Below are 26,544 nucleotides of genomic sequence, written 5' to 3'. Positions count from 1 at the left end.
TGATTTTCTTCCTCCGGAATCCTGCCACTGGAGCCTGGAAGATGAAGTCGGGTCGTTTGGGCTGGATCATCTCGCAGTTGGGTTGAGCGGTCTGTGTCATCTCCACGCAGTTGAGTTGGACGGTTGAATTTTTAGATGTTGTGCTGGATCCAAATTTGGAGCCGTGTAGGACGTCGCTCCAACAGATTTGGATTTGTTTCATCCATCTTCTTCCTAGCAAGTAATTTGTGCATCGCGCCGTCATGGGACACGCTGCCAATGACCGTGATGACGTCGTTTGTGTAGGTGAGCAGCTTCACCTGGATCGGGATCATTTTAGGTCGTTCGATTGGATTGTCCCAGAGTTTCTCAAAGGCTGCCCGATTCATCAGCGATTGGCTCGCCCATGTCCACCTCCATCGAGACTGGAACACCGTTGATCTCAACTTCCATTTTCAACGGAGAACTCTCGGTGGAGCAGGTAAACACACCGTACACCTCTTCGTGGGGCTGAACTGCCTCCTGGACTCTCTCTTCCTCTTCATCAGCGCTGAAGTCCGGATGATCAGCAAACTCGGTGCACATTCGCGAGAGGTGGCCCTTTGTGTTACAGCCTTTGCAACTATAGTCTTTGTAGTGGCACTGGTGGGCAATGTGATTCACTCCACAGTGCCAGCATGGGCCTGACCGGTTGGCTCCATGTGGCGGACTCAGGGTTGCGGGACTCGGGGTTCTGTTCTCTCCAGCCTGAGAGAGACCACTTGCAGCAGCCTTGCCTTTAAAAGGCGGCAGTTGTTTCACAGTACTTGCCGGGTTAGAGTCCTGGGGGTGAGTCATCATTCGTTTGGAATCACAGGCCGAGGCCATGAACGCCTGGCTGATGTTAATTGCCTTCTGCAGGATGACCGTGGTATCCGCAGAAAGCAGCCAGTGGAGAAGGCCCTCGTGGTCGATAACGAAGATGTCCCGCAGCGCTTCGGTGAGATGGTCGCCAAAATCACACGGTGCAGCCAATCGTCTCAGGTCTGCAGCATATTTTGCGATTTCTTGGCCTTCAGGCTGCTAGTGTGAGTAGAACCAGTGTCTGGCTGTGAGGATGCTCTCTTTAGGTTTGAGCTGTTCCTGTATCTTTGTTACGTGCTCCGCATATGTTTTGGGTGTTGTCTTCTCTGGGACTAGCAAGTCCCTGACAAGGCCATAGACTGTGGGCCCACAACTGCTGAGCAGGATAGCTCTGCACTTATCAGCCAGCGAGGTCGGTGTGTCTCCCACCAGGTCGTTCGCAATGAAAAAGTGTTTGAGCCTTTCCACAAAGGCATCCCAATCTTCCCCATCGGCGAATTGTTGAAAGTTGCCAAGGTTAGCCATTTTTTGCGTGGAAATTCGTAATCTCATCGCCAGTTATTGTGTCTGTAAGCACTCTAGTAATGATTCCATGAGGTAAGGTATTGTACTTGAACTGTGGTGACCTTAGTCCATTTATTGCAACTCCTGAGTGAGGGTACAGCATGATGAGCTCCCTTTTATACCTGGTTACCTGTAGTGTACAGGTTGACCCCTAGGTCTCCACCAGTTGCACCCTCTGGTGGTATAGGCATAGTGTATACAGTGTGAAGATACATCCAGTAGTCTTATGTAACTATACATTGAGTGTACAGGGTATATACTTATGTTATACATACACAACATTTGTGATAAAAGGATATCAGAGGCTCGGGATGAGGGAGGGATCACACTTTTTCATTTGTCCTGTCCAGGAATATGAGAGGGGTGCTGGAAAAATCTGCCCAGATATTTGCAGTATTCAAGTCTTGGGCAAATTTGGGCTTTTCAGAGAGATAAAAGCTGTTTCATTACACAAATACAAAAGACATGGAGAATATCAAAATACATTGCGAGTGTGGTGAAGGTTACATATACTGATGGCATGTGATCCAGAGGAAATAGATGAATGCAGAGTGGAATCATCAGCAAAAAGATGGTGGATCTCATTGATATAAAGAAGGAATAGAGTAGGAGAGGATAGACCATGGGGACACAGGGGGTAATAGAATACAAATCAAAGAATGAGCCATCAATGGCAGAAAAATAGATTGAGTTAAGATGCAGTCAAGAACATAGGTAGGAAGGGCTGAGCACCAAACCCTATCAGAAACTTTGAAGAATCCAACACAATGACAAAAGATTCACGAGAGCAGAACGGTTGTGCCAAAACCATAGGTGGTAGATAATTTGAGCACCAACAACAATATCTATAACTTTAGAAAGTATTTATGCAAGGGCAATAGTGCAATAGTTGAAAGGGTATGAGGGTTCACTTTGTACATTTTTACAATTATATCATGGGGAATGGAGGAATACTTGCTTTTCTTTTGCGAGCCAACCCTCCCAGCACTGTTTCTCTTACCTGCCATACTGTACCACATCTATTAAGTGGTATTTTGAACACCACATCATTCGCTGTTATTATTGGTCTGCAGCTTCGATCATTCAGGTAAAGATAATGCTGATTAAAACCCAGAAGTTTGAGATAGGACATAGTAATTTTTGCTTCCATATAGTATGTTGAACAGGTTAACATATCTGGAAAATAAATTAGAACATGACCTTATGAATCCTATACATTAGAAATGAAAACTACTTGAAAAACACATTATCTGCACCGACCCCAGTATCTAAAAGTATCACTTTGCCGCATTTCTCTTGATCATTCGGCAGTACCATTCGTCAATACAAGATTGGACCTCCGGTTATAGAGACCCGTGTTCAACCATTGTTTCAAAAAGGAGCATACAGGCCCTGTGCCAATGCCTGCTAGTTCTGCCATTTATAGAACCACACTGAGAAGGGACGGATTTCTTTGAAACCAAATAACCTTTAGATAGAGGAATGCTGCCTTTCTTCCAAAAAAAATGTTTTACTGCTGGAAAGATGATGATCTATAATGTCTGTAAACTCCATCACTCAGTATAGTGTTCAGCTAGTGTCTCTTAGTCTAAGTACACACACGGGAACTAGAGACTACAATTGATAAAGTTGTTGATTATCAATCGTATAAACTTCACCTCTTTGATTTAATGTTTCCATGTAGGATAAAAGCAAAAGATCGATTAATACTCAATTATCAACAGAATTTGTATTATCAAAATCTGAAATATTGGAGCTAAAGTTCCTGCTGTAAGGGGGTAAAGTATACAGCCAGATGGTCACCAGAGTGCGTACTGAAGGTAGTGAATTGATCTGATACGTAAAATGGTTCAGATTTAAAGGGCTTATCAGTATTAGAAGGTTGTGAGGAGTCGGGAGTTCCTCCACCTCAAGGTAGGGATTGTAAGATATCACCTATTGACAGATTGTATGTAAAACTTGTTTATAAATGATAGAAAATGGCAGTATAACATAAAATGAAAACTTTACATATTCAAGTCCCAAATAAGGGAATGGCATGGAATCAGGTTAAAGGGAATAGCTTTGCTTGTGTGTTTATCTTTAAAAACTGCAGACTAAGATGGAAATGCCAGAGCAAGGTTAAGACTGCGGAACAACACATTCCAAAGGGAAATGGAGAGGTTGTGAAACCACTCAGCAGCCAGTCTGATAAGGATTAATGAATCAATATAGCTTCGTAAATCAGCTGTAAACCAACCGGAACCTAGTGTTCACGAGGCCACCATGCCTTGAAAACTGTATAACTATGTGTGTAGAACCCTTGTTCTTTGAAGGTTCTGTTGGAAAGCTTCCCCTGCATATGCTTGAATATAGATCGGAATATTGAACCAAGGTTTCGTCTGAGTGATTCTGTAGTCGCTCTATGGGTGGGTGTCGAATACTTATTTCAAGGAATTCACCTTGAAGAAGAGAAGTCTTCTTTTTACCCCAACACCTGTCTTTGCTAATTTTAGCAAAAAGTGCACTTTAGTAAGAAGTGTTATTTTTCACCAAAATTATCAAAGTTAGGAATTTCAGACCCACTGAATGTAAACACACAAAGTGACTTCTCTATTGTAACGTGAGGGCAGATTGCATTCATGTGACATTTAATTTCAAAAACTTTTAAAGAATTTTAAAAACGTTTAAAGACTTGTAAAAAGATTTGCGGTTTCAGTCAAGTTTCCCAGCTCCCCGATGTGAAGCTTTGCTCTCTGTCTGTTTCATCCAAGTGGTCCCTGAGATTGAAAACAAAACTCTGATTCTTTCCTGTGATATACATTAAATATCTTCTAAGTTATTTTCTGGGCTCCTTATTTTCTCTTTCAACTCAGAGATTCATCACATTGTGCTGCATCTGACTGAACCTATTCCCCAAATTAAAAATAATTTGTCTTCAGAAGGTCTTCGTCACATTCAGTTGAATGTATTTCTCCTTTGCAGCCGCTCTCTCTATCGTACTCGGTGTTGCTGCAGGTTGTTCTCATATGTTTCTACTTTTATGAGATATTTGTAGTTAGCGAGCTTTCAGTGCAATGGCAGGGACTTGGCCGCTGTGTGTGTGTGTGTGTGTGTGTGTGTGTGTGTGCGTGCGAGTTTTAAAACTATACAATCAGTCGAGGTTCTGCACCACCCGAGATTTAATTCCTTTAGCTGCACAAAGAAAGCATCAAGAGAAATACCACTTGGAGTGGGAGGGGGAAGATCCAGTTGTCATAGTCCACGTGGGCACCAACGACATAGATAGGACAGAGAAAGAGGTTCCACTGAAAAAGTATGAGCAGCTAGGGGCCAAATTAAAAAGCAGAACCACAAAGGTAATAATCTCTGGATTACTACCTGAGCCACGAGCAAATTTGCATCGGGTAAATAAGATCGGAGAGTTAAACACGTGGCTCAAAGACTGGTGTGGAAGAAATGGGTTTTGGTTCCTGGGCACTGGTAAGAGGGAGCTGTTCCGATGCGACAGGGTTCACTTGAACCAAGCTGGGACTAGTGTCTTGGCGAATCAAATAACTAGGGCGGTAGAGAGGGCTTTAAACTAATTAGTGGGGTGGGGAATACGGGTGAGTGGAAGTTTAAAATGTCAAAGAGCAAGAAGGCAATACAGCAGAGTAGCACTGGGGGAAATGATAACCAAAGCGTGATAGCAAGGGACAGAATGTATAAACATAAGAGTGTATCAGAAAGTGGGGTCAAAACAGGGAAAAATGGTAAAAAAAGAACAAAATTAGAAGCTCTTTATCTGAATGCACGCAGCATTCGTAACAAAATAGATGAGTTGACGGCCTGAATGGGTATGATCTGATAGCCATTACAGAGACGTGGTTGCAAGGTGACCAAGGCTTGGAACTAAATATTCAGGGGTATCTGACAATTCAGAAGGATAGACAAAAAGGAAAAGGAGGTGGGGTAGCACTATTAATAAAGGATGAGATCAGTGCAGTAGTGAGAAATTATACTGGCTCAGAAGATCAAGATGTAGAATCAGTTTGGGTGGAGATAAGGAATAATAAGGGGACGACGTCACTGGTGGGCGCAGTCTATAGGCCCCCTAACAGTAGCTACACTATTGGATGGAGTATAAATCAAGAAATAATGGAGGCTTGTAAAAAAGGAACGGCAATAATCATGGACGATGTAATCTTCATATTGATTGGACAAATCAAATTGGCCAAGGTAGCCTTGAGGAAACATTCATACAATGTATACGGGATAGTTGCCATGAACAGTACATTGCGGGACCAACCAGTGAGCAGGCTATCTTAGATCTGGTACTGTATAATTAGACAGGATTAATAAATGATCTCCTAGTAAAGGATCCTCTAGGAAAGAGTGATCATAGCATGGTTGAATTTCAAATTCAGTTGGAGGGTGAGAAAGTTGGATCTCAAAACAGTGTCCTAAGCTTAAATAAAGGAGATTACAAAGGTATGAAGGCAGAGTTTGCTAAAGTGGACTTGGAAAATAGATTAAAGTGTAAGACGGTTGATGAGCAGTGGTGAACATTTAAGAAGATATTTCATAACTCTCAACAAAAATATATTCCAATGAGAAGGAATAACCATCCATTGGTTATTCTAAGGAAATAAAGGATGGTATCAAATTGAAAACAATGGCATACAAAGTGGCCAAGATTAGTGGGAGGCCAGAGGATTGAGAAACTTTAAAAAACCAGCAAAGAGCGACGAAAAAAATAATAAAGAGAGGGAAGATTGATTATGAAAGTAAACTAGCAAGAAATATAAAAACAGATAGTAAAAGTTTCTGCAGGTATATAAAAAGGGAGTGGCTGAAGTAAATGTTGGTCCCTTAGAGAATGAGTCTGGGGAATTAAGAATGGGGAACAGGGAAATGACAGAGACTTTGAACAAGTATTTTGTATCAGTCTTCACAGTAGAAGAGACAAAAAACATCCGAACAATGGATAATCAAGGGGCTATAGGGAGGGAGGAACTTAAAACAATCACAATCACTAAAGAAGAATACTCGGTAAAATAATGGGACGAAAGCTGGATAAGACCCCTGGACCTGATGGCTTGCATCCTAGGATCTTAAAAGAAGTGGCCGCAGAGATACTGGATTCATTGGTTGTGATCTACCAAAATTCCCTGGATTCTGGGGAGGTCCCAGCAGATTGGAAAACCACAATGTAACGCCCTTATTTAAAAAAGGAGAAGACAGAAAGTAGGAAACTATAGATCAGTTAGTCTAACACCTGTCGTTGGGAAAATGCTGGAGTCCATTATTAAGGAACCAGGACATTTAGAAAAACAAAATTCAGTCAAGCAGAGTCAGCAAAGTTATATGAAAGGGAAATCATGTTTGACAAATTTGTTGGAGTTCTTTCAGGATGTAACGAGCAGGGTGGATAAGGAGGAACGAGTGGATATGGTGCATTTGGATTTCCAGAAAGCATTCGATAAGGTGCCACATAAAAGGTTGTTGCACAAGATAAAAGTTCATGGGGTTGAGGGTAATATATTAGCATGGATAGAGGATTGACTAACTAACAGAAAACAGAGAGTCGGGATAAATGGGTAATTTTCCGGTTGGCAAACAGTAACTAGTGGTGTGTCACAGGGATCGGTGCTGAGGCCTCAACTATTTACAATCTATATTAATGCTTTGGATGAAGGGACCGAGTATAATGTAGCCAAGTTTGCTGATAATACAAAGATGGGTGGGAAAGCAAGTTGTGAGGGGGACACAGAAAATCTGCAAAGGAATATAGACAGGCTAAGTGAGTGGGCAAAAAATTGGCAGATGGGAGTATAATGTGGGAAATTGTGAGGTTATTCACTTTGGCAGAAAAAATAAAGAAGCAAATTATTATTTAAATAGAGAAAAATTACAAAATGCTGCAGTACAGAGGGACCTGGGGGTCCTTGTGCATGAAACACAAATAGTATGCACGTACAGCAAGTAATCAGGAAGGCAAATGGAATGCTGGCCTTTATTGCAAGGGGGATAGAGTATAAAAGAGGAGAAGTCCTACAACAACTGTACAGGGTATTGGTGAGGCTGCACCTAAAGTACTGCGTACAGTTTTGGTCTCCTTATTTAAGGAGGGATATATTTGCATTGGAGGCAGTTCAGAGAAGGTTCACGAGGTTGATTCCTGAGATGAAGCAGTTGACTAATGAAGAAAGGTTGAGTAGGTTAGGCCGATACTCATTGGAGTTCAGAAGAATGAGAGGTGATCTTATTGAAACATATAAGATAATGAGGGGGCTTGACAAGGTAGCTGCAGAGAGGATGGCCCCAAGTTTCCATATGATTTGCTCCTGATTTTTAGGAGCAACTGGTGTAGAACGGAGTATCTTAGAAATCGGAATTCTTGTCATTTAGTTTGCTCCAGTTCTAGTCAGTTAGAACAGTTTCACTTTGGAACAGAATTTTTTTTTCAAAAGGGGGCGTGTCCGGCCACTTACGCCTATTTTCAAAGTTTCGTCAGTGAAAACTTACTCCAAACTAACTTAGAATGGAGTAAGTGAAGATTTTTGTACGCTCGAAAAAACCTTGTCTACACTTTAGAAAATCAGGCGTAGGTTACAAATCAGGCGTAGGGAATGGGGGAGGGGGGTTTAAAGGGAAGATTACAAACATTAAACACTTCAGTTTTACAAATAAAGAGCCATCATCAATAATAAATGATAAATACATCAATAAATCAACCAATAAATCAATCAAAAAAAATTAATAAGAAATAATTTTTTTTTTAAATCAATAAATAAAACATTTTCTACTTACCGACTGCAGCACCGGGAGCCCTCCAACAGCGTGCTGGGATGCCCCCCGCAGTGTGTCTCTGTCAGTGCCTCTATCTCTCTGTCTGTCAGTGTGTGTCTCTCATTCTCTGTCTATCAGTATCTGTGTTTCTGATAGCGAGGGGAGGGGGAGGAGGGGGGTAGAGGGAGAGAGGGGGGTAGCAGAGGGAGGGAAGGGGAGAAGGGGGAGGGATGGGGGAGAAGGGGGAGAAGGGGGAGGGGGGAGAAGGGGGTGAGAAGGGGATAAAGGGGAGAAGGGGGAGAAAGGAGATGGGGGAAAGGAGATGGGGGGAAAGGAGATGGGGGGGAAGGAGATGGAGGGGGGAAAGGAGATGGGGGAAGGAGATGGGGGGGAGGAGATGGGGGGGAAGGAGATGGGGGGAAGGAGATGGGGGAAGGAGATGGGGGGAAAGGAGAAGGGGGGAAAGGAGAAAGGGGGGGGAAAAGAGAAGGGGGAGGGAGGCTGAACGGGCCGGGCCCGAGACTTCGGGCAGGGCCCGTCCCCAGCACCAGATTTACAGGTAGGTGGCGTTGGGTTGGGGGGGTGGTGGGAGGGAGGTCGGTTCGGTTTGGGTCGGGGGGAGGGAGGGAGAGGGAGGTCAGGTCGGGGGGAGGGAGGTCAGGTTGGATCCAGTCCGGGGGGGGGGGGAAGCGGGAGTCGGGTCGGGTCCGGTCCGGGGGCGGGGGAAGCGGGAGTCGAGTCGGGCCGGTTCCGGTCTGGAGGGGGGGGGGGGGGCGGGAAGCGGAAGTCGAATCGGATCGGGAGGAAGCAGGAGCTGGCCGTGGGAGGAGCCTTATTCACGCAGCCCAAGTGAGGCCATTCGGCCAGGGCTAGGGGCTGCGTGCTTCGGGCCCCTCCCACACAGTTTCGGGCACCTGGAGCTACTGCACTTGCGCGGCCACTGTAGCGCGCATGTGCAGAGGTCCCAGCACTGTTTTCAGCGCAGGGACCTGGCTCCGCCCCCTACAGCTCCTGCTGCGCTGCGCTGAGGGCCAGAGGACCTGCAGGGAGGTGGAGAATCTGGAGGGTTTTTTTAGGCGCACTTTGTGGCGCGAAAAACGGGCGTCCAGGTCGGGACTGCGCCGTTCTAGGCGTGGCTCGAAACTTGGGCCCGATGTTTCCACTCATGGGGGAAATCTAGAACTAAGTGGCATAGTTTCAGAATAAGAGGTCACCCATTTAAAACTGAGATGAGGAGGAATTTCTTCTCTCAGAGGGTTGTAAATCTGTGGAACTCTCGGCCCCAGAGAGCTGTGGAGGCTGTGTCATTGAATAGACCAGGTGGAGATAGACAGATTTTTGAGCGATAAGGGAGTAAAGGGTTATGGGGAGTGGGCAGGAATGTGGAGCTGAGCCCATGATAGATCAGCCATGATCTTATTGAATGGCGGAGCAGGTTCGAGGGGCCAAATGGCCTTCTACTGTTCCTATTTCTTGTGTTCTTATTAAATAGAGCGTCTTCAGGAAGACATTAGTGAATTAGTCCGAATCACCATATTGTGGGCAAAAAGGAGGATGGTGAACGAAACGAGGAAGGTAGAGAGTGTTATAAGGAATACATTATTTTTTAAATTAATTTGTCATCAGTTAATTTTATTGCAACACAACTCTTCGAATTTTAATTTGTGTTTTTATTACTCGTTCAGTTGCACGGCAATGAAAACAAACAAGTTCCTGCACCTGCTTTCACCAACCGTAAGAGTTTGTCTGTAATTGTTGGGAAGTTGGTGGGCAAATAGCCCAACACTGCACCAGCAATTGTGAGTTCCAAGGCGGTGCGGATGACGTGCTAGGCGCAAGTGGAAATCCTGAACTTACGGTGTAGTTCAAAGGCGGTATGACGGCGTACTCTCAGAGTACGCTGTCATACCAACCGCAAAATCCACAACGTCAAAATATAAAACACATGTTCGTAATTCAGCCTTTACCTGGTGTATATACCTTCTTAAACTAGCTTCCTGAGTAAACCATCCCAGGAAGACTGTTCACATGAAAAGATAAAACGTGACCACAACTACTATGAAAACATGGAGTAGATTTTCCACTTGCCGCCAGTGAGTAAAACTAACATTGCGATTGCCTGAAATCAATGAAAATGCAAATCAGGCGGTTTCTGTAATGGTCGCCGATCTGCAAGGCCTGTTTTATGCCCCGGTGGTAAGTTGAAAATCTTCATCTTTAATCCTTTTGGCTTAATTTGGCTTAATTTGTCTTGAAACATAGGGCCTTTTTAATGGCAATTTAAATGTGAAAGATGCATCAATTCCCAATTTCTCTACAATTCTTCTAGTTTAAAGTACATTCTACTTGCATTGTAGGCTGTTCAGAGAAGGTTCACTCGGTTGATTCTGGAGATGAGAGGGTTGACTTATTAGGATAGCTGGAGTAGGTTGGGCCTATACACACTGGTGTTCAGAAGAATGAGAGTTGATCGTATTGAAACTTATAAGATAATGAGGGGGCTCGACAAGGTGGATGCAGAGAGGATATTTCCACTCATAGGGGAAAGTAAAACTAGGGGACATAGTCTTAGAATAAGGGGCCGCCCATTTAAAACTGAGATGAGGAGAAATTTCTTCTCTCAGAGGGTTGTAAATCTATGGAATTCTCTGCCCCAGAGAGCTGTGGAGGCTGGGTCATTGAATATTTTTAAGGTGGAGATGAACAGATTTTTGAACAATAAGGCGTAAAGGGTTATGGCGAGCGGGCAGGGAGGTAGAGCTGAGCCCATGATAGATCAGCCATGATCTTATTGAATGGCGGAACAGGCTCGAGGGGCCAATTTCTTATGTTCTTATTACAATTTTGAGGCAAGAAATGTAACAAAGCTCACCATCATTGATTAGTAGAGAGTAGTAGTTTGCAGTAAATCCACGTCTAGTTATACTGGAATCAGAGCTAAAAAATATTGTCATACTGTTGGACGATGATGTAAATATCTGATTTGATCCATGACAGATTTTTGAAAGCAAAATAGAGTTTGTTGAAGGCCCATCGTATATTGCAATATAATCAAATGAGCAATTTGATGTAACTTCCAGGCTGTCAAGAAAATTATCATAGTTTGAAAATGAATTTCACAGTAATCCATTTTTCTTAATCAGCTTACTTAATAAATCAGGCATTAATAAATATGTCTGCATGTACAAACACCATTAGAAGGCATTTCAGGATCTAAACAAAACATCAGAAAATATTGGACAAGTATAGGCTACTCAATCCATCCACCCAATTCTTTCAACCGATGTAGTATAAGTTGCCTTAGCATATACAAATTTACTTGTAGAATTTCTCTCCCAACTTTTCAAGGTTAGAAAATATAGAAACATAGAAAATAGGTGTAGGAGTAGGCCATTCGGCTCTTCGAGCCTGCACCACCATTCAATAAGATCATGGCTGATCATTCACCTCAGTACCCCTTTCCTGCTTTCTCTCCATACCCCTTGATCCCTTTAGCCGTAAGGGCCATATCTAACACCCTCTTGAATATATCCAATGAACTGGCATCAACAACTCTCTGTGGCAGGGAATTCCACAGGTTAACAACTCTCTGAGTGAAGAAGTTTCTCCTTATCTCAGTCCTAAATGGCCCACCCCGTATCCTAAGACTATGTCCCCTGGTTCTGGACTTCCCCAACATCGGGAACATTCTTCCCACATCTAACCTGTCTCAAGCATATACTTGAACATCTATCAACTTCCATTGTTCAACCCAGGATGCTTTCTTCCCACATAATTTTGAACACTTTTCCTCAGCATTTCTGCTCCCAATTCAAATTAAATAGCTTCCTTACATCCTGAATTGTGCCCCTTTGATATTTTCTCCAGTAGGATCTAATTTGATTTTGGGAGTTCTCTTCATCACTTAAGAATTCTTCACTTATTGTAACTCTTTGGAATTCTCTGCTCCAGAGGGCTGTGGATGCTTAATCTTTGAGTATATTCAAGGCTGAGATAAGTAGATTTTTGGACTTTCGGGGAATCAAGGGAAATGGAGATCGGACGGGAAAGTGGAGTTGAGGTTGATGATCAGCCATGATCTTATTGCATGGTGGAGGAGGCCTATTCCTGCTCCTATTTCTTATGTTCTTAAGAATTACTGCCAGGAATTTCTGTAACTTCAGCAGAAGATATGTAGGTACATCGGATGGACCGAGCAAACAATTTTCCATCATAGTTATGGCAGCAAATTGGGAGACCCCGGAGGAATTTCTTCTCTGGCATTGTAACACTGTCATTGATACAAGGCAGAAATATAACTTGTTTTGCCTTATAATCAAATGTTTGTGAGATGTTTCCTGGTATTTGATTGTCCTCGTGGATAATAGCTTCAGTGAATGATTAATAATCACATCCAAATCTTTTTTCATTTCCATTTTTGACAATGAACAATCCTTCATTGTACACAAATAGATTACCTTTCCCGATCCAATATTAGCTTATGTTTATCTTGCTAAAATTTGTCTGTTTTTCTCTCTGCTATCTGATTAGTTGGTCCATCTACCTTTGAATATTTCCAGTCTCCCTTATACTTGTTACATGATCACAAATCAGGCAGTATTGTAGCAAAATTCTCAGGGCAATCATATTGCAAGGTCTACCATTGCATTCCTACCCCAATCTCTAATTTCACGTCTCCCCCAGCCAGTTTGAAATTTGACTGGGCAATAGTAAACAGAAGATAATCATTGAATAAAGGCTTTGTCTAGGAGCACTGACCAACGCAGAACTGCAAGTGGCTGCTCTGGGTCCCTGCTGCTTCCACTATTCATAACTGATACTGCAGAGGTATTTCTACTGTTAGAACATTTACTGGCTACTGGGCAGAAAGCAGAGAGTAGTGGTGAACAGTTGTTTTTCAGACTGGAGTGACATATACAATGGTGTTTCCTAAGGGTTGATATTAGGACCACTGCTCTTTTTGATATATATTAATGACCTGGCATAATTTCAAAGTTTGCAGACGATTCTGAAGTTGGAAATGAGAAGGATAGTAACAGACTTCAGAAGGAGACAGCCTGGTGAGCTGGGCAAACACATGGCAGATGCAATTTAAGGCAGAGAAGTGTGAAGTGATACATTTTGGTAGAGAGCATGAGAAGAGGCAATATGAACTAAATGGTCCAATTTTAAAGGGGGTGCAGGAACACAGAGACCTGGTGTGTATATACACTAATTTATAAAGGTGACAGGACAAGTTGAGAAGGCTGTTATAAAAGCATATGGGATCCTTGATTTTTTAATCGAGGCATAGAGAACAAAAGCAAGGAAGTTATGCCAAACCTTTCTAATACACTAGTTAGGCCGCATCTGCATTACTGTGTTCAATTCTGGGCACCACACCTTAGGAAGGTTATCAAGGTCTTGGAAACGGTGCAGAAGATATTTACTAGAATGGTACCAGGGATGAGGGACTTCAGTTATGTGGAGAAACTGGAGAAGCTGAGGTTGTTCTCCTTAAAGCAGAGCAGGTTCGAAATCATGAAGGGTTTTGACAGAGTAAATAAGGATAAACAGTTTCCAATGGCAGAAGGCTCGGTAACCAGAGGTCACAGATTTAGGGTGATTGGCAAAAGAACCAGAGGCGTCACGAGGAAACATTTTTTTTCATGCAATAGTCGTGATCTGTAATGCTCTGCCTAAAAGGATGGAATAAGCAGATTCAATAATAACATTAAAAAGAGAATTGGAAGTATTGGAGGGAAAAATTTACAGGGAAACAGTAAGGGAACTCGGTTAATTGGATAGCTCTACCAAAGAACTGGCACAGGCATGATGGGCCGAATGGCCTCCTTCTATACTGTATTATTCTGTGGGTTCGAGTCTTCATTACTTTTGATCCTTTGTAACTTTTTATGATACAGTGGTCGAGGTCTTGCTTATCTTTATGAGAAGGTGGTGATGTGGGTAAAATCTCATCTATGATGGTGAACGACCCAAGACTAGCTGCCATCTCTGTTTTGACATCCGAAAACATTGGTCATTGCTCCCAACCATTTCCCCATTTCACCCTGGAAAGGGTTCAATGACGTACTGTATGAAGAATTGGTGTGGAGACTGAATCAGGCATTATGTTGAATCTCTTTACCATTTTGACTTTACAGGATTACATACTAAACCGATAACTGTTAATCTTCCTACCCATCACAAGCTGAAGATCATTTAGCTGGGCAGGGACCTGCATTTCTTAACTGAATGTCAACTCTGGATGAAAAACAAAAGCTCAACATGGATTGATATTTGAACCTTGAAGATTTGAGTTATGATCAGGTGGCAGAATCTGCATCTGGGACCAGGAAGCATACTGATCTATATTCAGCTGGATATCAGTCAATCAGTGAAAGACCTATCTGATGCATTGGTTAGTTCTGGGAGTTTTTCCTGTGTAAACTGACGTAACAGATTTTTATACTACTGTTTTTTGTAGACAAAATGGAGAATCCATCCCCTCAGTGTTTCTGAGGGGTATACTTCAGTTTAAAAGTATTCACCTAGTGGCCATGGGGCCCAAGTTTCCCTAAAAAAAAATAATGGCGCTTACTTACCTGGATGTCCGTTTTGATTTAGCCCCTCATGCTGAAAATAAAAAAACAAAAGTTTCCTTCCACCACGCGCACCTTCTGGCACCGGCACTACCCGAGCTGAACTCGCAGGGCGGGGCTTCAAGTGTGCGCCGGAACTGCACAGTGCATGTGCTCCAGAAATAAAAACGGGCAAGTAATTGAAATAATTTTTTTTAAATATATAAGCGCGTTGCGCATGCTGAAAAAAAAACCAAACTGGCCTGAATGCAGTTTAACATCGCAGGAGCAACATTCGTACTAAGTTTTCATTTAACATTTTTATTTTTATATTTAGTTACTGGTAATGTAGAATTTTAAATTGTGCTAATAGTTAAAGTTTTAGCGAGGGAGTCCATTCGGCCGGGGATAGGAGCGGGCCAGCACGGATTTCTCCAACTGAAGGCAAGGTTTTTTCCTTCGGTGATTATAGGATCTGTGCGCCGGGTTAAAAATTTTCATAGGGTGGAAACCTGGTCTTAAGCCCAGAAATGGTGCGGGAACCTTCTTCACAGGTACACCAGCGCCAGAATGTATGGCGGCAAATATTCTGGCACTGGTAGTACACGCCGGCACGCCAAGACTGGGGAATCTTTGAACTGGCTTTCAGTGACAAAAAGCTCACTGGGCGCCGAATAAACAGCGCCCAGTGCTGGGGAAAATTTGGACCCATAAAAGTGATTCTACCACAGCACCTTTGACACTCAACATCAAATTATTGGTTGCCCCCAACTGTTGTAATTTAAGTGAATCTATCAGCAATAGTTAATTTACAGCAAATACCCCTGCCATTATTTACATTAAAAATGAAAGTGAAAACATTTTTACTTACTCAATGTCAGTAAATTTCAGCTTTATTCTTTGATTTCTGTCTACTCGAATGTACCAAGTGCATCGTGCATTATTTGGATAGGAGTATGGATAACCTTGACTGATAATAGATCCAAAGACACTTTCATGATACCCTCCACAAGAGCCATCTATGAACAGTAAGGAAATGGATAAGGTCAGGTGGGGAAATACATGGCAAAAGAACAACCATTTTCTTTTTCTTCTCCCTACCAATATTCTTTGGCAATTTTCCTTTCTTCACCTTTCTTTAACCCATTTAATCCTTGTTGGAATAAGGTTCCACAGCTGACAGTCACCTTCTAGTACCTTGCTTAAGTGACTGTTGGTCTCATGTGAGCCTTGACAGTGAATGTTCACAGGTTATCTGTTGGGCCATCACAGCTAAGCCTGATTCTGATTTCATCAATGGCAGTTACTAGGCTGCAATCAGAAGTAGGAACACTGATTGAACCTGTTCTTTATCTCCTATTTGAATCCGGGCTCTGAGGCCTATTGTAGCATCCTTATCATTGCCCTGGCTGAGACCAGCGAACCCAATTGGGAATCAAAGGCTGGGATTTTACTAACCTCGGCGAGTCCGTGGCGGGCACGCAGGTTGGGACCTCCCCATGAGATCATCATAGCCTAGTTGCACATTGCACATGAGCGCACAAGCAGTGATGTGGTCAGGAGGACCTGGGTGCAGTGCCACAAACGTTTCAATTATCTCAGTCGATCACGAAACATTAGTACAAAGCCACACGCAACCTTACCGGCTGTGCCTCATATCACATCCCCAACACTCTGCCTTCCCTACACTATTCCTGCACATCCTTACTCACACCAACTTACCTTGCACCTCAACCCATCCCTCTATCTATATTATCACAACTCCATCTCACTAACCACCCCTCACACTCACCCTCATCCTAGTGCAATCATACCAACTAACAACACACAAGGGTAGGCACTTGGGTGTTTTATGTAATGTTCATGTCAAATTTCTGTTAATGTGCTGTCAAACTTTGAAATCTTTATTTTCAACACTGCCTTCTTGGACACATCCGCATGCACTTTTGGAAGTGGCTTAATGAGTTGCAGTGAATGCTGAGACATAACCCTACTCCCGTAATGAAGATGAGTGTGAAAGGCTTGGGAATTGTAGGGATGCTTTATAGTGTTGGCGTGGGGTGGTACGACCTGGCGCATCATGTGGCAGCCAGGGTGTACAGTGCCAAGCGAAGTAAATCTGGCCATGGTGAGGTCATCCCTGGCCTCCCAGGCAGAAACGTGGTCGGGTGCTGGTGCCCTCTGTCCTGTGCAGCATCAGGTAATTGCGGAGAAGGTTGGTGTGTTGTAGGTGCTGCTGGTGTGAGGGCTCAGATCGTGGTGGGATTCTGAGGATCAAGCTGAGAGAATATAAAGGGCACCCATGCTGATGCAATACATGGCAGGTGAAGTAGAGATGACATAAGCTATCTGTCAACAGTGAGAGAGGTAATAAGGTCAGACTAGATGGAGTAAAGTCTGTTGTGGAAATGTCGTGAGGAAGAGCTTGTGGCTGAGGGAGCTTTTACTGTACATTTGGAACTGTCAACTCATCAGCTGATTCAAAGGCCATTGAAAATTTTCATTGCTCAATTATGTCAAGCTGTTGACTATAATGGTCTCATTGTTGAGTAACCCACCAACTGCTGCATATGTAACTGTACCCAATCACCAGTCATTGTTCTCATGAAATAGGAGGTCATGTAGAGATCATTGGAAGAAAAATATTGAAGCAAGCACATAAGTGCTCAGACCTCACTTAGAACTCAGCCCTGATATTTTCTTTGGAGAAACTGCTCAGTCTACAGTTTCTGTTTAAAGAAAGAGATGAGGAGCATTTAAAATTATTTACCTGATACTGGCGCTGAAAAGATTTTAAAAAAGTACAGATTAAAATTCAAAAAAGGTATTAGTTTACCATAAACAAATAATGATAAAATATTTTTGGCAGGAATAAGATTAACAGGTATGAAACATAGAATTTACAACATCTAATCAATACTAAATATCATTCAATTATTCATTCTCAGTTCTATCCATGTAGATTTTGGAAGTCAACAACATTGAATTTTTTCATAGCTATTCGCAGGGGCACCAATATACACAACTGCAAACATAGTAAAATTTTACTTACGAGTAGGCTTTGCAGTAAGATTACAGTGACCTATAAATAGAATAATTGGAAGCAGTAAGTTAGTGTATCAAATATTTTGAAAGTACAGGTTGTACCTCTCCAATCTGGGACTCTTTAATCTGGAAACATCCCTGGTCCGGCATCATTCCCGGCGGGGATGGCGTCCCACACTGTTCATGAAGGTAAGCGGGCAAGGAAAGGGAAGGCAGGCAGCTGACTGAGGTGCCAAAGATTGAAAAAAAATGGAGATCCTGAGTGACGAAATGTTGCGCAGTAGGCTTCTGCGCAGCAAATGCGCAGAACGCAGCTGGGTTGTTGTCAGCAGCGTTGTCAGCAGTTGCCTCCAGAAAAAGAGCTCCAAACCAGCACCGTGAGAGAGGGAGGCCCGAGATTTCAGCTGTGTTTTCCCGCGCTTCCTGGCTCTGTGCAGAGCTGTGGCTTTGTGTGGGTGGTGTCCTGGTTTCACGTGTTTCCTGGAGGCTAACTGAGGTGCCGAGGATTGAAAAAAATGGAGATTCTGAGCGATGAAATGATGCGCAGTAGCCTTCTGCGCATGCGCAAATCCAGCTTCAGGGTCGGGACTCCACCTTGTCTGGAAAAGATCAGCAAACTAACGCAGAGAAGGAGTGAGGCTGGAGCTTTGCAGCCGGAGCGTGGCGGAGGCGTTCAGGGGCCCGAGCGCTGTGATCAGGACATGATAAGTCTAGGATCGGCATGACCTCCCATGGTCCGGAAAATTCTCTGGTATGGCACCGGTCAGGTCCCAAGGTGTTGGACTGCAGAGGTACAGCCTGTGCCTCATTTATACTCAGATCCACATTAACATTAATCTTACTAAACTAAGAATTTGAGGTAATTTTTCAAATTTATGCTAACAACAGGCAGGCTTGTGCAGCAGCTGAAATTCAGTTATGCACAGCATGTGATTCTCTGTCCATTTCAGTTCATCCGTGGGATTCCTTACCACCACCCAGAAACATCTTTATTCCTGGCATCAACCCTCGGAACATCTTCACTCCTGATACTGATCCCAAGAACACCATCGCTCCCGATACTGACCCCAAGAACACCATCGCTTCTGATACTGACTCCAGTAACAGCTTTGCTCCCAACGTCGACCCCAGGAACAAATTAACTCCTGACCTTGGTGCCAGAAACACCTTTACTCCTGCCTTCAACCCCAGGAACATCTTAACTGCTGACATCAACTCCAGGAACACCTTAAATCCTGCTGTTGACTTCAGGAATGCGTTCATCTCTGACATCTACCCCAGGAATATCTTTGCTTGTTACTTTGACCCAAGCAACACTTTGGCTGCTGACACTGACCTCAGGAACATCTTCAGTCTTGACATCAATCTCAGGAACGCCTCTGTTGCTGGTCTCAGCCTCAGGAATGTCGCTGCTCCTGACCTCTGCCCCAAGCTATCTTTGTCCTCAGCCTCAGACACATTGGAGTAATTTAAACATTCACAGTTGCCCATTATACACCCAATCTATGATAAATGGGCGGACGATCCGATATCACCCATTTTACGCATTCGGCGAAAGTTAAAAATACCACTGAAAGGTCAATATGCCTCAGATTCCAGACTTCCCCATTCCCAGTTGGCAGGTATCAGGAAACCAATCCATATTCATCACTACTTCAACTTGGCCCTTTTCTTACACTTTGTCCGCCAGCTCTGTTGCCTGACATGGTGTTGTATTCTCTCTACCAACTCTTTGCTCTTGTCTTCAAGCTGCATCCCTCACCAGCTTGCTCCTCTTCCCAAACCATGGCCTCAACCCCTAATATATCACACTATGGGTGATCTACTAGTCTATAATAAAATGTTTTTCTTAATATGGAAGGTTTTTTTTATCATTTCATTTTTTTGTAAACTTTAACAAACATCTATGTGCCAGTTTCAGTTTTAATAGTTCTCTTACCGTTATTGATGTAAGAACAGTGGTCACAAAAGTCATAGCAACAGTTGCCATTATAGCCACAGTTGTAATCACAGGAACAGCCTGATGAATATTCCCCACAGTTGTATCTGCATGAGCCATATCCTGTTGTACAGTAAATATTAGGTTACAGCTTAAATTATTTTCTGATGTTAGAAAAAGATATGTAGATCTCTTCCTGTGTCTGAGGCTAGATGCACAGGGTTGCCTGAGCACACCGAACATCAGGAAATCTGGTAGATCCAAGCACACGACTATAAAGGAATCTGATATTCACTGTGCCCAGGCGACCCAGTGCAAAAGACAGCAAATCACAAATATTTTGGTTTTCATTGGAATAAAGCATTAACAGAGCAGCCGGCACCTGAACATTGAGATGCCTTCTGTGACTCTCCAAAGGGTTACAGAATTTCTGTCACCCTATCATGACACTCTCCTTTCATTGTCCCCACCCCTTAAAATTTTACTTATAAGCAACTTCCTGTTCCCATCCACGGTGCGTTCCCAAGACCAGTCCAAATCTGCACTTTAAGTGATGCTAATATGCTGATGTGGAGAAATTAGGTTCAAATAGCACAATTTCAGTTGAGTCTGTTTAGAGTCTGCCGCTAGATATTCTAATCTAAAGGGCTTAGTGGTGATCAGAGATTGCCAGAGATTACCAGTGTTACTTTTCGTACCTGTAATATTTTGGTATAAAGTTTCCCGACTGCACACTCGGGCCTGAGTCCTGCCCTACTATCGGTAATCAGGGATTACACATGCAAATTACTGCCATGCAAATCTTCCATGCTGGCACCACAGAAGCAGAAAATTTACCCTTTAATTTTTCTCTTTTGCTGCTCCACAACCTTGCGCACTGTGCCATGGTGCATTGGCGATTACTCTTGTGTCACTGATGATTATCAATGTAAAGGCAATAGCGCAGTCATTGGAGCAATAAGAGCAGTCAACTTCATGAGGGACTGCATGAACGAGGCTTATCAATGAGTAAAGAGAAACATGGAATGGGAATAACTGAGACTGAAAATGTAGCAAAGGAAAGGCGTAAGCTCAGAGGTACATATCTTGAGAATGGTGATAGGGATACTGTGTGGAACAGAGGTCTTAGGGGAGTCCAGATACTGGAGGATCCGAGTTCACATTAGGAAAGAACCAAATGGAGAAATGCAGAGCAATTCCTTGCCAAGAGCATCAATATTACTTTTCCTCACTTGGAGATTTTTGGTAAAAAGTTGCATTTTCCCATCTGCACTCTCAGAGTCTCGTCCACTAGGAGTATTTATCAAAAGCATGAAAAAAGGCGTTACTTTTAGTGTGAAAATATTACTCACCTTCAGTAGTTGTATTAGCACTGCAGTATCCTGTAGAAAAACACAATTATTTAGCTTTGGCCAGTGTTATTAAACAATCGTATTATATTCATACTCATAGAAACATTAATTTAACATATATTGAAAAGAAAATGAATATAGCTGTCATTGACATTATTATCAGCTATAATTGACATTTTCATCTAGGTTTCATGTATTAAGTCATTTATTTAGGAACACACAATGGTATGAAGATGAAAAGGCTTTTGTGTCAATCTAGCTCATTTTAGACATAGATTTTCCCTGGTTATATCAGTGACTTTGCATACATAATGTAAGAATTCCTCCGATTGCTATTGCTAGCAGATTAATAAACATCTTCTTTTGGAAAGTGGTTACAATTTTACTGCAAATTGCAAACATAGGAAATCTTTCCATCATGTTCATGACATCACTAACAAGTAGAAACTTGAGGGAATCTTCCCCATCCATCATTTCCATCTTCTACAAGTTGCATCTCCTTCCTTGTTCAATCTCAAGCCTGTGTCCTTCTGCTCCCTGTTAAGTCAGTAACCTGTCCAATTCGGTTTTGAATGCTTCTACTGAGTCTACATTCAGTTAACTAGGTGGCAGCTTATCCCATACGTTAGCAGGACAAACTCTGCTGTTATCCTTCAGTCAGAATTTAATTGTGGGTTCCTTAGGTTTGATTCATGAACATCGGCTCTGTTCTCCAAGTATAACATAATAAAAAACATGCGCACAACCACTATACTGTTCATCTTCCATTTTGAAATTGCTGAAATATGGGGCCCAAGTTTCCACACGAAAAAAAACGGGTGCCCCTCCGAGCTCGGCGCCCGTTTTTCGCGCCCACAACGGCGCCTAAAAAAAACCGCGCGATTCTGGAGCGTTCTGCAGCTCCTTGTCTGCCTGGCGCGGTGTGCAGGAGGGCGGAGCCTACACTCGCGCCGATTTTGTAAGTGGGAGGGGGCGGGTACTATTTAAATTAGTTTTATTCCTGCCGGCAACGCTGCTTGTGCACGTTGGAGCGTTCGCACATGCTCAGTGTGAAAAAAACATTGTCACTCGGCCATTTTTGTAGTTCTTTGCAGCTGTTTAATATTTGAACATTTTTTAATAAAAGCACATTGCCATCAGCACATCAGCACTGAGGCTTCCTGCAGCAGTGAGAAAGCCTCAGAAAGTTGAGGCAGCCGTTTCCCTCCCCACCCCCGCCCGCCGTCGGGAACGCACTGAATGGCTCTCCCCCCCGTCCCGTCCCCGCGGAAACGCACTGAACGGCCCTCCCGCCCCGGCGGGAACGCACTGAATGGCTCTCCCCACCCACCCCCCCCCCCCCCGCCCCGGCGGGAACGCACTGAATGGCTCTCCCCCCCGTCCCGTCCCCGCGGAAACGCACTGAACGGCTCTCACCCACCCCCCGCCCCAGCGGGAACGCACTGAACGGCTCTCCCCTCCCGCCCCGGCAGGAACGCACGGAACGGCTCCCTCCCCCGCGGGAACGAACGATGGCTGAAGCACTTTCACACAGGTAGGAAGATGGTTTATTTAATCTTTTCTTTGCTTATAAATGTTTATTCAGGTTGGATTTATTTGTATAATATTTGTAGAAGTATAAATAAGAATTTATTGTAGAATTTAATGACTTCCCTCTCCCCCCCTCCCCCCCCCCCCCCCCACTTCGTTCTAATTTGTAACCTGCGCCTGATTTTTTAATGTGTAGAACAGGTTTTTTCAGTTCTACAAAAATCTTCACTTGCTCCATTATACTTTAGTTTGGAGTACGTTTTCACTGTGGAAACTTTGAAATCAGGCGTCAGTGGCCGGACACGCTCCCTTTTGAAGAAAAAATTCTGTTCCAAAGTAGAACTGTTCTACCTCACTAGAACTGCAGAAAAAAAATGTGGAGAATTGCGATTTCTAAGATAGTTCGTTCTCCACCAGTTGCTCCTAAAAATCAGGCGCAAATCATGTGGAAACTTGGGCCCATGGTGCTCGTCTAAAATAGTGTTTAGCCTTTTGATTAAAAAATCTAATCACAACAGCTATTGCCCAGGTACAATGTATTTGCAGTTATCCTCTTTTGCAGAACTTAGACATGAATAAATTTAAAAGTTCAGTTTTTGTAAAAATGTTGCATGAAACTGTCAGGATTTACCTCCTCCCATTCACTGGCGATCTCTTCTTTCTTACTGCAATTAACCTCACCACAAACACTGTCCAAAGCAGCAAAGCATGAGAACAAACTCAACAAGTGGAAGGAAACATGCCAGTAGTAACCAAACTGAGTTATTGTATTTCAGACTGACCGGGTTTAACATTTGAAGGTTATAGGTCAGATCTGTCCTGACAATATCAGGAATCACATTATACACTGCAGAAAAATCTCTCACATCATCAGGATTCAGCTATACTGATTCTCAATATGAGCAATAATCTTCAATTATGTCCCATTGGTAATTCTGATAGACTTTTTATCATATTTTTTAACTATGACATATATTTGAATATTAGTTTATTTTCTGAAAGTTCTCTTACCGTTATTCATGTAAGAACAGTGGTCACAGAAATCAGGGCAACAGTTGCCATAATAATCACAGTTGTAATCACAGGAACAACCTGATGAATATTCCCCACAGTTGTATTTGCATGAGCCATATCCTGTATAGTACAGTAAATGTTAGATTAGATCTGAAATTATTTTATGTGAAACAAGTTTGCAGCTTACAATTTTAAAATAGATGTAAGGAACTTTTATCATTCTAAAATGGATCAATATATTCTCTGTATCTTAGCTCATCCTCTGTGGCCAGGGTCTAAAGTTCAATGCCAATTACTCAAACCTCATAAATTCAATTCTTATTTTTTGCTACAAACCAAATATCTATTGTTCACCCTTCCACGTGACGTCATAGTAGCTCACTCCATAAAGCACTTTGTGCCCAGAGATTTCTGCCCAGGCCGGTACTAATTCACAGCTGCAATCTGGGAGGGGGTGCTGAGTCCAGGGGAAGCACAGACCAGAGGCATCATTTGCAGCAACATGAAAGGATGGAAAATCAGAATGACGGTCACTCTGGGAGACTTTCCCACAACCCACAGCAGCCTGTAAGGGTGGTGTTGGCACAGACTGTGGGTTATAAATTCGCTTTGGGATATTGCAAAATGGACTGTATCACGTGGACTGCTTGTTAAAGGCCCCAAATGATATTCTGTTTCATTGAAGTCAATGGAACTGAGTATTGGGGGATGGAGGGGCATGTAACATCTACTCCAGAGCATCCTCTCAGCAAAGGATTAACGTGTCACGTGGAGAACATTTTTTGAATCTGTGCGGCGACCCCTCAGCACACGCGCCGACCACCTACCGCCCCGCGAGGCTGGCGCAAGCAGCTGTCAACGCCAGCGTCATGAGTCACGAAGCTGGCCGACATCTGCTCATGCAGTGGACGTTAAAGGGGAGGTCAGCAACGGCTGGTGCCACCATTTTACCATTTTTGCCAACTCTCGGGTCGGCTTCCCTACCTGTATTTTTGCGTGGTCCAGGCCGCCATCATGCAGCCCGGCACTCCGTTTTGGGTGCTGGTCTGTAGGCCCAGCACCATGCTGCCCTGGTAGCCTAGTGGAGGCCATCAGAGGCCTTACAGTGTGGGCAGTGGCCCTCCCCTTTAAGCAAAGGGGAGGAACGTTGAAGCACGTCATCCCGTTAGCGCCGCTGTCCTGCCCCTAAAAGAAGTGGAGCACGCAAGAGTGAGCTCCATTTCCTTTGAAGGGTGGTAAGCTCTATTCAGCAGCCGGGGCGGGACTTCTGCGCCGGGCGCAGGAAGTCCCAGCAGGCTACCGCCCGCAATTGGGGCACAGGGCAATTACGCCCCCTTTATCTTTAAACGTTTTGGCTTCATTTGTAGTGAAACATAATGATAGAGCCTTTTTAATGGCAAATTAAATGTGAAAGATGCATCAATAGCTAATTTCTCTACAATTCTTCTAGTTTGAAGCACATTGCAATTTTGAGACAAGAAATGTAATGAAGCTCACCATCATTGAGAGAGTAGTAGTTTGCAGTAAATCCACGTCTAGTTACACTGGAATCAGATCTAAAAAATATTGTCATACTGTTGGACGATGATTTAAATGTCTGATTTGATCCATGACAGATTTTTGAAAGCAAAATAGAGTTTGTTGAAGGCCCATCGTATATTGCAATATAATCATATGAGCAAGTTGATGTAACTTCCAGGCTGTCAAGAAAATGATCATAGTTTGAAAATGAAATTCATAGAAATACTTTTTTTTTTATCAGCATACTTAATAAATCGACATTAATAAATATGTCTGCATGTACAAACACTATTAGAAGGCATTTCAGGATCTAAACAAAAAACAGAAGAAAATATTGGACAAGTATAGGCTACTCATTCCATCCACCCCATTCTTTCAACTGAGGTACAGCCTGTAGTATAATTTGCCTTAGCACATACAAATTTACTTGTAGAATTTCTCTCCCAACTTTTCAAGGCTAGCAAGCATATACTTGAATATCTATCAACTTTCATTGTTCAACCCAGGATGCTTTCTTCCCACATATAATAATTTTGAACACTTTTCCTCAGAATTTCTGCTCTCAATTCAAATTAAATAGCTTCCTTACATCCTGAATTGTGCCTCTTTGGTATTTTCTCCAGTAAGACTTAGTTTGATTTTGCGAGTTCTCTTCATAACTTAAGAATTCTTCACTCATTGTAACTCTTTGGAATTCTCTGCCCCAGAGGGCTGTGGATGCTTATCAAGGCTGAGATAGGTAGATTTTTGGTCTCGAGGGGAATCAAGGGATATGAAGATCAGACGGAAAGTGGAGTTGAGGTTGATGATCAGCCATGATCTTATTGAATGGCGGAGCAGGCTCGAGGGGCTGTATGACCTACTCCTGCTCCTATTTCTCATGTTCTTAAGAATTACTGCCAGGAATTTCTGTAACTTCAACAGAAGATATGCAGGAACATCGGGTGGACCGAGCAAACAATTTTCCATCACAGTTATGGCAGAAAATTGGGAGACCCCGGAGGAATTTCTTCTCTGGTACCTTTACAATATAACACTGTCATTGATACAAGGCAGAAATATAACTTGTTTTGTCTTATAATCAAATCTTTTTGAGATGTAATCTGGTATTTGATTGTCCTCGTAGATAATAGCTTCATATTGATAGCGCACTTGCATGATTAATAATCACACCCAAATCTTTTTTGCATTTCCATTTTTGACAATGAACAATCCTTCATTGTACACACATAGATTACCTTTCCCGATCCAATATTCATTAGCTTATGTTTATCTAGCTAAGATTTGTCTGTCTTTCTCTCTGCTATCTGATTAATTGGTCCATATACCTTTGAATATTTCCAATCTCCCTTATACTTGTTACATGATCACAAATCAGGCAATATTGCAGCAAAATTCTCAGGGCAATCATATTGCAAGGTCTACCATTGCATTCCTACCCCAA

The 26,544-nt window shown here is 43.0% G+C and overlaps 1 protein-coding gene across 5 annotated transcripts in view; it reads right to left on the bottom strand.

The window, feature by feature from the left end:
• Nucleotides 1-26,544, bottom strand: part of LOC139260284 (scavenger receptor cysteine-rich domain-containing protein DMBT1-like) — a 280,342-nt gene that overhangs the window by 10,644 nt on the left and 243,154 nt on the right. For 4 of the 5 annotated variants that reach the window (XM_070876709.1, XM_070876707.1, XM_070876710.1 and 1 more), the window contains 8 exons: nt 25,077-25,279; nt 23,577-23,699; nt 21,036-21,065; nt 19,684-19,806; nt 17,752-17,781; nt 15,571-15,718; nt 11,012-11,220; nt 2,387-2,562 (listed from right to left, as the gene is read on the bottom strand). In XM_070876709.1, coding sequence (XP_070732810.1) covers nt 2,387-2,562; nt 11,012-11,220; nt 15,571-15,718; nt 17,752-17,781; nt 19,684-19,806; nt 21,036-21,065; nt 23,577-23,699; nt 25,077-25,279 — 1,042 coding nt within the window. Of the gene's footprint in view, nt 1-2,386; nt 2,563-11,011; nt 11,221-15,570; nt 15,719-17,751; nt 17,782-19,683; nt 19,807-21,035; nt 21,066-23,576; nt 23,700-25,076; nt 25,280-26,544 lie in introns of those variants that run through there. The other variant, XM_070876711.1, reaches the window with a different exon arrangement.

The sequence above is a fragment of the Pristiophorus japonicus genome, chromosome 3, assembly GCF_044704955.1.
Source record: "Pristiophorus japonicus isolate sPriJap1 chromosome 3, sPriJap1.hap1, whole genome shotgun sequence".
Lineage (NCBI taxonomy): Eukaryota > Metazoa > Chordata > Chondrichthyes > Pristiophoridae > Pristiophorus > Pristiophorus japonicus.
Note: the sequence above shows the minus strand (reverse complement) of the source record. Positions and strands in the feature narration are given on the sequence as shown.